Source organism: Sinocyclocheilus anshuiensis, unplaced genomic scaffold, assembly GCF_001515605.1.
Source record: "Sinocyclocheilus anshuiensis isolate Anshui unplaced genomic scaffold, SAMN03320099.WGS_v1.1 scaffold81, whole genome shotgun sequence".
Classification (NCBI taxonomy): Eukaryota; Metazoa; Chordata; class Actinopteri; order Cypriniformes; family Cyprinidae; genus Sinocyclocheilus; species Sinocyclocheilus anshuiensis.
The window spans coordinates 257430-270593 of NW_015537945.1; the positions used below are offsets into that span (position 1 = coordinate 257430).

Here is a 13164-nt window from a genome sequence, read left to right on the forward strand (position 1 = left end):
TCAGTCTGTGTGCATTGAATTTATTTAATACACGAGTTTCACAATTTGAGTTGAATTACTGAAATAAATGAACTTTTCCACGACATTCTAATTTATTGAGATGCACCTGTATACAGATTCATTTTTTTATTTTTATTTAAGAAAAATTTGCAAATGCAAAATAGTTTCATGGCCAGTAAGAATGTTTATGACCTCTAAATGTACTAAATGCTCTCATAATTGGCAGAAGTGACAAAAAGTTAATTTTAGACCCTGGTTATATTTATTTATTGTAACATTTTAAAAGTTTTATTTTATTATTAAATATTTTTGTTTTATTGCAGTTTTATATTTTTTATTTGATTTGATTTGATTTAAAATATTCAGAAGAATCTGAACATCGTTGAGGACAAATATACATATTTTTTCCCATTTTATTATTTTTAATTAATTAAAAGAAAAATGCAAAACACAGTTTCATGGCCAGTAAGAAATATGTATGACCTGTAAATGTATGTACTAAATGCTCTCAATTGGCAGGAGTGGCAAAAAGTACATTTTGGACCTTGGTCATATTTATTTATTATAAAATATTTATAATTTTATTATACAATACTATTTTATTATGAAATTTAAATTTTATTATAAAATATTTTAATTTTATTATCTAGTATTTTGTTGAATCATAGCATTTTATTTTATTCTAAATTGTATTTTATTTTTATTTATCAATTTTATTTCCGCCCGTGTGCAGTACTGTAATCTGTCTGTCTGTGGCAGGGCTGAGGAAGATCTGGCTCCAGGACTGAGACAGTGGCGTAAAGCTCTCAGCGAGGTGTGCAGTGCCAGTCAGCTCGCTCTGTGTCTACAGCAGCTGCACAAGTCCATCGCCTGGGAGAAGTCCATCATGAAAGTGGTGAGTACTGGGAGTCCACAGCTTGTGTAGTTTGATGGGAATTGATTTGCAGGGTTTTCAGGTTGAATGTGTGTGTATATAGTTCAGATCTGTGTGGTGGTTTATAGATCTTGGTTAGTTTCTTTGAAGTGAAGTGATCCAGATGTGTTTATGGCTCAGTACTGTCAGATCTGCTGTAAGGGAGACAACGAGGAGCTGCTGCTGCTGTGTGATGGATGTGATAGAGGCTGCCACACGTACTGCCATAAACCCAGGATCACCACCATACCAGACGGAGACTGGTTCTGCCCGGCCTGCATATCCCAGGTGGAGCACTTTAGTACTTCATTAACACTCTCCATCATGTCGTTCCAAACCTGAATGCTGTTGTTTTTTTGTCATCATGCAATTTCAGAAGAATATTTTCACAAAATGTCAGTTCATATTGACCAAAAACACCATGAAAGTATAATAAAAGTAGTCCATGTGACTTGTGTGCTAATTTTTAAGTGTTCAACTGCTGTTCAGTTGTCAAATCTGACACAACAAATTGATATGTCATTTTCCTATGCAAGAACAATTATTATTATTATTATTATTATTATTACTACTACTACTTGGCACACTGACGACGACGACAACAACAATAATGATAATAATAAATTCAAGATGTTATTGAAACATTTATTTATTTTTTATAAATAAAATTATTAACAACAACAATAATATAATAACATCAATAATAATAATAATAATATAAAAAAATCATGTATGTAGTAGTCAAATCTATACTTCATTATAATATTATAATTTTATTATTATTGTCACAGTTTTTAATAATAATAAATTTTATAATATAATAATTCTTTTTACTACATTTTTCATTACTTTTATTTATTACAAATTTGACTACTACACTTACTATTATTTTTATAAATGATAAAATTATTATTATTATTATTACTACTACCAATTATTGTTATTACTACTACTAGTACTACTACTTATGACACTGATAACCACAGTAATAATAATAAAATTATTAAAAAATAAATAAATAATAATAATGTAAAAACGTAAATAATGAATGTAATAAAATGTATACTTTATTATAACTTTATTATTATTATTATTAGATCAGAGTTTTAAATAATAATAAACATTATAATATAATATTATAATAATTCGTTTTACCACATTTTTATTACTTTTATTTACTACAAATTTTACTACATTTATCATTATTTTTTATAAATCATAAAAATTATTATTATTGAAGTCAAGAGTTTTGAGTGGTAATAATAATATTCTAAATTATTACTGCACTTATTATTTATTGTTTTTATAAATAATAAAACTGAATTATAATAATTATAATGTTTACAGTATTTGCTTTTGTTTATTATTTTAGTTTTGTATTAGGACCAACTATTGGGAAATCACTGGGGAATTTGGCTTAACAATTAGCAGTAGTTAACAATTTAAAACCATAAATATTTTATTCCTTCTCAATCCTTCCATCTGAATTCAATTCTCAAGCACACATGCACCCCTAAATATACTTAAATGTGTAAATACATAATGCTGCTGAATGAACATCTTAGCTGCAGTAGTCTGTTGTTCATGAAGACATCAGAGTCTTTGGCCTGTGTTTGGAGATTTAGTTTCCTCACTAAAGCGTTTGTCTCTGTGTAGGCGAGCAGTCAGTCCCTGAAGACCAAGCAGGCCTTGAACCGCTCAAGCGGAGGCCTGAAGAAACCTGCTGAGGCCAAGCGGCACAAGAAACCGTCTGTGGCTGGAGACTCAGAGGAGAATTTGAGCGGCGCCAACAGCACGCCCAGAAAAGTGTCAAAGGACATGAAAAAGAGGAAGACCGAGGACAGTCCTTCCACTAACCCGGCAAAGCAGGAGAGTCCCAAAATATCCAGAGACCACAGTAAAGACCTGACCTTGTGCAGGTACTGTACCAGAGCCGCAAACCTTGTGAATGCGCTTTACTTCAGTTTGCGTGTGAATCAGCTGTCACTGATCGGTCTTTTTCAGAATACTCTTGGCTGAGCTGGAAAGCCATCAGGACGCCGGGCCGTTTCTGACACCCGTCAACCCCAAATCTGTCCCGGGATACCGCAAGATCATCAAGAAGCCCATGGACTTCTCTACTATCAGAGACAAACTCACCAACAGCCAGTGGGTGTCACTAGTTAGCTAGTCATTATTTTTCTAGTTATTTGCAGTTATTAGTAGGGCTGGGCACTACAATATTTAAGCCTTTTCGGTGATATATTTATTGATCATGATCATTTTTATTTTATATTTATTGATGATGATGATCATTTTTATTTTATTTTTAACAAAACATTGTAGTCAAGTAGATTGAGACTAGTCATTTATTTAAAACACAATTTTTTCATATTTTTATTATTGTTTTATATTTTATTCACTATTATTTATTTTTATTTTATTTTACTTTTTTGTTTTATAGTAGACCATAATTTTAACCAAACAGTCATTATAGTCAAGTAGATTAAGTAATTTATTAAAAAACGATATTTTTACCCTTTTGGTGATTATATTTATTATTTTAATTTTATTTTAACATTCATTCGAGTCAAGTAGATTAGTACTTTATTAAAAAACACAACATTTTTTTATGCTTTTGATAATATATTAATTGTTGATGATAAAAAAATAATAGTTTTAATAATATTATTTATTTAATAATGTTTGTGTTTTTATTTTTGTACTTTTCTTTTATTTTCAGTGAAATGATAATTTTAACCAAACTGTAGTTTTTTTTATATCCATTTTTTTTTTCCTGTTTTCATCAATATTTTCCACTACATAACCAAAATGTATATGCACCAGTATAATACATAGCTGATGAATCTCAGTATTTGCCATCAAAATTACAGTGAATGTTTAATTCAATACCCAGTGTGTGTGTGTGTGTGTTGTGTTTGCTTTTGACTTTTCTCATCGCAGGTACTTGAATCTTGAGACTTTCATCATTGACGTGAACCTGGTGTTCGATAACTGTGAGAAATTCAACGAGGATAATTCCGACATCGGCCGAGCGGGACACGAGATGAGACGCTTTTTCCAGAGGAGATGGACCGAGCTGTTGAGGCAGAACTCGCTGAAACCAGTTCAGATGATGGAGAGTCATTTACACACCATTCACGCCACACACTCAAATCAAGTACAGGGGCACAACTGTGAGAACATCAATGCTTTCAAAAATATCTTGTGAATATGTTCGTTTTTTTCCCCCGTTTTTTTAAATAAACGTTAATATTATAGTCAATGTACTGTATTTAATTTGTCTTTAATTATTTATGACTAAAAAGGTCTTCACTTTCTATGGAAAAAGAGGCAAAACTGCTTTAAAAATCTAAATGAATGTGTTTTCTTGATCAGATATGAAAAAATAACGTGTTTACATAATTCTGAGCTCCTAGAGAACAGAAGATCCATTATGGTTACATTATAAAGCTGCATTTATGTAAATGTGTATGTTTTAAATCACAAACTCCAAAACAGGCCATCGTGACATGACTATTAATGTTTAATATCAGTTCTGAATATTGTATTCTGTGCACACAAGACTCCAGCATCGTTTATGCCTTTTTAATAGTTGTAATGTGTTTTAATACGGCACTTTCTGAAAACAGCAGTGCCTTCAGAAATCCTCAGTTTTTACAACTTCTCCAACCTCAATCAATCTATTCCGATGCACGAGCATTCAACCAGTGATTGCTGGATTTTTTACATCATCATTGCTGTCGCTCATATACAATGCAACAATAAAACGGATGATGAAAACCTAACCATATCTAGAAATCAGAATTTTCTTCTATATTTTTTTTTTTGACTTCGCAACCGCTTAGCAAACACTCTTGCGTTGTGACGGCAAATTTTGCACGTGCAAAAGTGCTGTTGTGATAAATCTAGTTTACATGATGATTAATGTAATGAACTGCAGTGATTTTTATGGTACTAAAGTCAGAATACTTGAATTCTCCTGTGTGAAGATATTGCAATGAAGGTGTAGCGTTCTGTTTTGTAGGAGTTTTATTTTTCTCTAGTTTGTGTCGAATATTTAATAAAATGTTTTCAAGCAGCCTGGTTGTGTTTATACTGTTGATGCTGTTTTATTCGTGAGATGATCTTATTTGTACCCGTTTTAATGACTTCTTACAGCTGTATTTCTGTCTGTCTCTTCTCGAATCTACTCCTGCAACAGAATCATGATGAGTCTCTCCATTGGTTCATTCAGTGGTTATTTATTCTTGTGTCCATTTTTATATTTGATTTTACTTTCATTTATTTAAAAAAAGCAATTTTTTTTATTATTATTTCAATTTATCCAGTCATTGTAGTCAAGTAGATTATGACTGCTTATTTATTAAAAAACACAATATTTTCAGCCTTTTAGTGATATATTTATCTATATCTATGATATATTTATCTATATTTATACTACTACTAATAATAATAATAATAATTATTATTATTAATTATATCCAATTTGATCCAGTCATTGTAGTCAAGTAGATTGACTAAAAACAATATTTTCAGCCTTTTAGTGATATACTTATTGATAATAATAATACTTTTTTATTTTATCAAATTTTATTTAATCCAATTATGTTTTATTTTATTCAATTTTATCCAAACAGTCATTGTAGTCAAGTAGATTATGACTAGTCTTTTATTTAAAATAATATAATAACAATATCTTCAGCCTTTTGGTGATGTATTTATTAATAACGGTGATGATATTTTTTATTTTATTTTATCCAATTTTATTTTATCCAAAAAGTTATTGTAGTCAAGTAGTTTGAATAGTCATTTATTAAAAACAATATTTTCAGCCTTTTAGTGTTATACTTATTGATAATAATAATATTTTATTTTATCCAAACAGTTATTGTAGTCAAGTAGATTGACTAGTCATTTATTAAAAACACAATATTTTCAGCGTTTTAGTGATATACTTATTGATAATAATAATAATAATATTTTATTTTATCCAATTTTATTTTATCCAAAAAGTTATTGTAGTCAAGTAGTTTGAATAGTCATTTATTAAAAACAATATTTTCAGCCTTTTAGTGTTATACTTATTGATAATATTTTATTGTATCCAAACAGTTATTGTAGTCAAGTAGTTTGAATAGTCATTTATTAAAAACACAATATTTTCAGCCTTTTAGTGATATACTTATTGATAATATTTTATTTTATCCAAACAGTTATTGTAGTCAAATAGATTGACTAGTCATTTATTAAAAACACAATATTTTCAGCCTTTTAGTGATATACTTATTGATAATAATATTTTATTTTATCCAGTTTTATTTTATTTAATCCAATTATATTTTATTTTCAATTTTATCCAAACAGTCATTGTAGTAGATTATGACTAGTCATTTATTTAAAATAATATAATATTTCCAGCCTTTTGGTGATGTATTTATTAATAACGATAATAATAATTAATTTTTTTTTATATTGTTTTTAAGTTGTTTTGTTATTTTATTTTATTTTATTTTATGTTGATCCATGTGACAGAAATATGAGTCTCTCATTGGTTGACCTGTGTCTCTGTTTGTGCAGGTGTTGTGTAAAGCTCAGATAACCTCGGGGGTTTATGAGGTGATACTACAGTGAATTATCAGGTATCCCAGACAACAGACTCGGTCATGTGGCGTTCCTGCACTGTATCACAGCAGGAAGTGTTTGGAAGGGAGATTCACAGAGGCCTGAGCTTCAGGAATCATTCTCTGTGTATGTTTGCTTAACTTATATAATCTGTACAATCTCTTGTTTTATGTAGGTTATTGTGTTAAAGTTGTGCATTTCCAGATATTGATTTACTAAATGTATTTTCAGGGTTTTGGGAACAATCTTCATGTGAATCTTCTGCCATCAGGTGAGTCTTTCCTGAACCTTTTGAACATGAAATTGACATTTTTATGTATCTATATAAAAGGGTTTATTAGATTTGTGGAAATATACTCTGAACACGAAATATTAATAATGATCTGGTTATTAACACAAACAGATAGCTAGTTATTGCTCAATGAGGGATTTACAGTTAGTTTACATGAAGAGGTCAATGTGAAGTTCATGTTCATATTAAACATTTGTGTAAACACCACATTCATTAATCAAATCCATTGATAATACAAAGGGACGTTTGTGCTGCAGTTATCCTGCCTGGACTATGATACTTTGTTAAAACACAAGATGATGGAAAGTAATAATGAGGCCACAGGGAAAGAAAACGTAATTATCAATTAACTTTTCGCAAGAAAACATGTTTTGTTCGTGAGGAATGAATGAATAAATTGTCAAAAAAGGTGTGTATAAATTAGCTAGACTGTATAAAAATTTAACTTTTATTTCAAATATTATTATTATTATATACTATTGTATACTATTAAATATACTATTTAAATATATATTATATACTAATATACTATTAAAATACTTATTGTCAGTTTAACATTTTATATAATATTAAGACTGATGGGGACATTAAAAAACAAATTACACTAATTAAAAGGATTTAAATAATTTAAAAGTATATTAGAATTTTAAATATATTAACATGTTTTTAAATTAATATTTACTATTTATTTTAAAGGGGTCATATGATGCGATTTCAATTTTTCCTTTCTCTTTGGAGTGTTACAAGCTCTTGGTGCATAAAGAATATCTGTAAAGTTGCAAAGACTAAAGTCTCAAATCCAAAGAGATATTCTTTATAAAAGTTAAGAGTCAGCCACACCTACCTAAAACGGCTCGATATATTAAAATGATATATATTTATATATTATATACTTTAATATTGTCAGCATTTTATCCAATATGTTAAGACATATAATGATGGAAACATGGAAAAAGAACAACATGCACTCAAACAGAAAGGATTTAAATTGTTTAAAATAATTAAATCTTTTTTTTAATTTTAATTATATATTATATATTTATTGGATATTAAATATATATTAAAATACACTAGTCAACATTTGAAGTGTTTCATCAAAGTTGTCCTAAAACCAAAATGCGTTCTTGTCTTAGAACAACTGATTAACTTTTTTGATCCACTTCAAATGTTGACCACTGTATATTATCAGAATCAGAATCAGAAAGAGCTTTATTGCCAAGTATGTTTGCTGTTCTTGTGCCTGGCTGTCCTGGTATTCGGTGCTCTGTAACGCCGACCAGATGGCAAAAGTTCAAAAAGGAGATGGCTTGGATGTGATGGATCCAGAGTGATCTTCTGAGCCCTTTTCCTCACTCTGGATGTATACAGTTCTGTATACAGAACTTATTGTTAAAAAGTTAATTGTTAGTAAATGACAATATTATGTTTTAATATTGTCATCAGACACATTTTACCCAATATGTCAAGACATGTAGCGTTATGTCGCAGGTGTTTAATAAGTGTTTCCTCTCACAGATGCTCTCGGACCGTTTTCTGGCCTCATGTTCCGGAGACAAAACCGTGCGCGTGTATTCCTGCGAGGACTTCCGCGAGCTGCACTTCTCTCCTCTGAATGCTGGACGCTCTCTCTGCTGTCCGGCGCGTGCGACGGGACTGTGGCGGTCTGGGACGTGACGTCAAAGATGCTGCAAAGGTCAATTTCATTTGTCAGTTTAAAAAAAAAATAGCATTAATGTTGAGACATAATAACATTACGAGCCTATATGGAGGGCCAAATTACTCAAAATTACATCATTCAATAAATGCTGAAATATATAAGTCGTTAAATGCATAATTAAATAACTAAATACATAACAATGTATGTAATACAACATTTATTTATTTATTTATGCATAACAATTTTTGACTTTTTAACAATTTTTTACAATTAATAATTATTAATAAATAATTTTAACAATTATTTTTGACAATTTTTATTGATTTAGTTTTAGTTGGGGCCCTGAAAATAATCCCTAGATTTTCTTTTCTATTTCTTTCTCTTTTTTTTTCTTTTCTTTTCTTTTCTTTTCTTTTCTTTTTTCTTTTCTTTTCTTTTCTTTTCTTATTAATGTATTTATTTTAGTTTATTTTTAATTACATTTTATTACACCTACATTATTTTTTAACAAAATTACACTTATGCGTTGAGTATAATTGTCTTTTCATGAATACAAAATATACATGGGTCCATCAAGTGTTTGATGAGGGTTTGTTTGCTGTGTACTGTGTGTGTCACCTGTAGATGTGCTAAAGTCAGTGAGGGCAGCGTCCTGGCCTGCTGTTTCTCCCAGTGTGGACAGATGTTCGTCCCAGGCTCCAGTCAGGGTGTGTGAAGACTTTACACACACAGAGAGAAGCTCATGATCTGGGAGTCAACTGCTGCCACTTCTGCCCTCAGATGAGCTTCGGTAACAGTCCATATCATCTCTCTTCTGCTGCAGATGATTATTAGTACTCCCTCTGCTGGAGACTGATGGGATTTACCTGCAGCGATGTGCGAAAGTCTGATGTTTTTCTCTGGTCCATATTGCAGCTTAATCTGGGCACAAAAACGCCAGTTTAGACAGAAAAACACCTTCTAACTGATATTAAAATAAAGCAAACTCAATTTTTGTTTGCCATGATTGTATGCTCTTTTTGAAATTAGAATTTTTCCATTATGGTGGAACAGTCTGCAGTCAAAACAGTAAAGCCTATTTTTAGGCCTAAATGTAAGATTTTTTGAATTGCTTATAAAATGTCCATCCATTTGATTTTTAGTATTAGTTTTAAAAAATATTTTATTTCCGTTTAGCTATTTGTGTGTCAAGTTAAACTAAAAGAAAATGAGAAGTCTTGACAATTAGCTGAAAAAAGGTAATTTTTAGTTTGTTTATTCTAATTTGAGTAACACATTTTTATGGTTTAGTATTAGTTTTGATTTTAGTTTTAGCTAAGTATAATTACTCTGCAAATAATCCCATTTTATTTCTTAATTTGTTTTATTTTATTTTACAACTAGGGATTATTTTGAATTACATATAAAATGTCCATCCATTTGGATTACACAGTTTTAACATAAAATAATAATCTGAATGTCAGACATATTTGTCAGTCATATGTAATTGAAACATATGTAGTGTAACACTTTCTATGAAGCCCGTATTTATAATATATTATAAGGATATTCTTAAGGTATTATAATGAATGCATAATGGCTGCATTATATAAAAAAATTGTATTATATAATGTATCATCTCTTAAATATTCATAAGAACAGTTTTAATGTATTATAATATTTACTAATTTATGGTTATAGCTTTTGATGATTTAAAACACACAATAAACGTGTTGCATCCACCTAAACTACAATGGATTATATTTCTAATAGTGTATTGTGTTATACGTATAAAGTAACATAATGTTACTTATGTTACTTTACTTAAATCAGGCAAAGACCACTTATAAGTAATAATAATAATATTTTTTCTCAAACAGCCATAAAATCAGATATCAGATCAGATGAATGTGTAGCATGACACATTTGCTTTGCACTATTTTTATTGTAAAATCAGTTTATGTCGATGGTATCCTTTAGACAGCTGTTGATAAGTAACTACATGCAACTACGTCAGTCTTTTCAGTCTTCCTGTCTACAGCTTTTACTGTTGTTGTTTTTATATAAATAATACGTCAGAACTAACAAATATTGATAAACTCAAAATTTCAAAATTCAACCTGAATTTGAGCAAAAATATGAAACTTCTTGGCCTGTGCTTGTGTTTTTCACTCCCCCATGTTTGCTTTCGGATCAATAAAAGTGAATGGAGCTCCAAATCCAGTCTGGACGCTCTTTAAGTGGCCAAAATAAGCTGCAAACCTGCTGATAAACAACAGTCTAACAAGATGTGTTCAAGACATGGTTTCGACTCTGGATTTGGACCAAATCTAATCCAAATCTCTTGTCTGTCTGTCGCTGTGGCAACGGTCCACTGCCTGCTGGGAATCTTCAGTGTGTCTGGGGGTCTGTGTCTGTGTTTATGGTTATAGCTTTTGATGATTTAAAACACACAATAAACGTGTTGCATCCACCTAAACTACAATGGATTATATTTCTAATAGTGTATTGTGTTATACGTATAAAGTAACATAATGTTACTTATGTTACTTTACTTAAATCAGGCAAAGACCACTTATAAGTAATAATAATAATATTTTTTCTCAAACAGCCATAAAATCAGATATCAGATCAGATGAATGTGTAGCATGACACATTTGCTTTGCACTATTTTTATTGTAAAATCAGTTTATGTCGATGGTATCCTTTAGACAGCTGTTGATAAGTAACTACATGCAACTACGTCAGTCTTTTCAGTCTTCCTGTCTACAGCTTTTACTGTTGTTGTTTTTATATAAATAATACGTCAGAACTAACAAATATTGATAAACTCAAAATTTCAAAATTCAACCTGAATTTGAGCAAAAATATGAAACTTCTTGGCCTGTGCTTGTGTTTTTCACTCCCCCATGTTTGCTTTCGGATCAATAAAAGTGAATGGAGCTCCAAATCCAGTCTGGACGCTCTTTAAGTGGCCAAAATAAGCTGCAAACCTGCTGATAAACAACAGTCTGGCTAAACAAAACTGAATTTAATGAGACGGGTAATGCTTTTGACTTAGTCCAAAACAGTCTTTCTGTTCATGACCATCTGCTCAGGATCAGTTTATGGCAGGAAATGATTAGAGTTCTTTATAAGTATAATTATATTCACATTTGTTGTGAGGTTAAATTACAGGAGTGAATATACTGTAATTATCTTTACAGGGAACTCAAACTTCATGATAACCTTGATTAGTCATGCTCTGCTGTGTGTGTGTGTGTGTGTGTGTGTGTGTGTGTGTGTATCACTCCTGTGTGTGTGTGTGTGTGTGTGTGTGTGTGTGTGTGTGTGTGTGTGTGTGGAGGCAGAATATGCATGATGTTTCATTTTCTGACTGACTTTATCAGTGATTCCAGCTGGCTTGTGTTTTAGAGTTCTTTATATTGCCTGTCTGAGTGATTGATTTAATTTAGTTGATCTAAAGTGAATGCTGAACTTAAGTAAATGGTCAAGTCCATGTGTCATTGGCAACGTATATTGCATCTGTGGTCTCAGTGTTGAAAAAAATATTTTATATAAATATACGTTTTTTTATTTCAACATTTCTTATTTTCATTTAGTAAATTTAATGTACTAAATAAAATTAAAACTGAAATAAAGATTAATGACAACTACAGTATATAAATATATTTAATGTAAACAGAAATGTCTAAAAATGACAATAATACACAACAAAATGCCTAAAACTTTAACTAAAATTAAAAACACAAAATTAAAAATAACAATGATTAACAATAAAGCTAAATTAGGTGCCAGAACTGAAAATATATATCTATCTCTATATATATATATATATTTATTTTTAACGATTTAACAAACAATTTTTAATGTTTTTAAAGGAGTTTCTTCTGCTCATCAAGGCTGCATTTATTTGATCAAAAATACAGGAAAAAATGTAATGTGTGTGTGTGTGTGTTTTCAGATGGCCAGACAGTCAAGTTTCGATTGGCCTCTGGTGGGCAGGATAACAGACTGAGAATATGGATTATTTCCCAGCATGCAACAGCAGGTGCTCGCGCTCTCTGTCTCTATCACTGCACCCGGCATTCAATCTCAAAAAAAGTTTAAACTGAGGGAATCAACGGCTGAAAGTATTCTCCAGCAGGACTGACTGAACACACTGAGATTTTACAAACATTGCACTGAAATTGGATCAGAAGTGAAGCCAACATTAGGCCTAAACTTAAATATTGCATTAAAGAAAAAGTAAGAAAATTAATCACAGGATGAAAAAAATAAATAACTTTTTGCAACTTCTCATCTCACAATTTGGACTTTTTGTCTTGCAACTCTGATTTTATATATCACAATTCGTTTTTTTCCCCTCGGAAACAGAAAGTCAGAATTGCGAAATATAAACTCATAATTATGACTTTCTTTTCTGCAATTCTGAGTTAATATCTTGCAATTCAGGCTTTTTGTGTCCAGCACAGAATAAAAATTTAAAAAAGGGTAAATGCAGCTTTTTATTTCATGATTAAATTTTTTTTTAAGCAATTGCGAGTTTATATCTTGCAATTCTGAAAGAAAAAAATCAGAATTTTGAGATAAAAAGTTGCAAATACTTTATTTATTTATTTACCCCATAGTGGAAACAAGCTTCCATAGAAAATAGTACCTGTCATTGTGGAAAGGGGCAAAAAGTAATCAAAGTCA

General features: G+C 30.4%; 1 protein-coding gene and 1 pseudogene across 6 annotated transcripts in view; both read left to right on the top strand.

The window, feature by feature from the left end:
• LOC107663866 (bromodomain adjacent to zinc finger domain protein 2B-like) overlaps positions 1-5013 on the top strand; it is a 99032-nt gene extending 94019 nt beyond the window's left edge. For 3 of the 6 annotated variants that reach the window (XM_016454239.1, XM_016454273.1, XM_016454264.1), the window contains exons 34-38: positions 760-895; positions 1055-1201; positions 2570-2832; positions 2918-3061; positions 3857-5013. In XM_016454239.1, the coding sequence (XP_016309725.1) occupies positions 760-895; positions 1055-1201; positions 2570-2832; positions 2918-3061; positions 3857-4124 (958 nt within the window). In that variant the 3' untranslated portion in view covers positions 4125-5013. The remainder of the gene's footprint in view (positions 1-759; positions 896-1054; positions 1202-2569; positions 2833-2917; positions 3062-3856) is intronic. The other 3 variants (XM_016454255.1, XM_016454282.1, XM_016454247.1) reach the window with 2 other exon arrangements.
• Positions 5014-12431: 7418 nt separating this feature from the next.
• Positions 12432-13164, top strand: part of LOC107663963 (WD repeat, SAM and U-box domain-containing protein 1-like) — a 9444-nt pseudogene continuing 8711 nt past the window's right edge.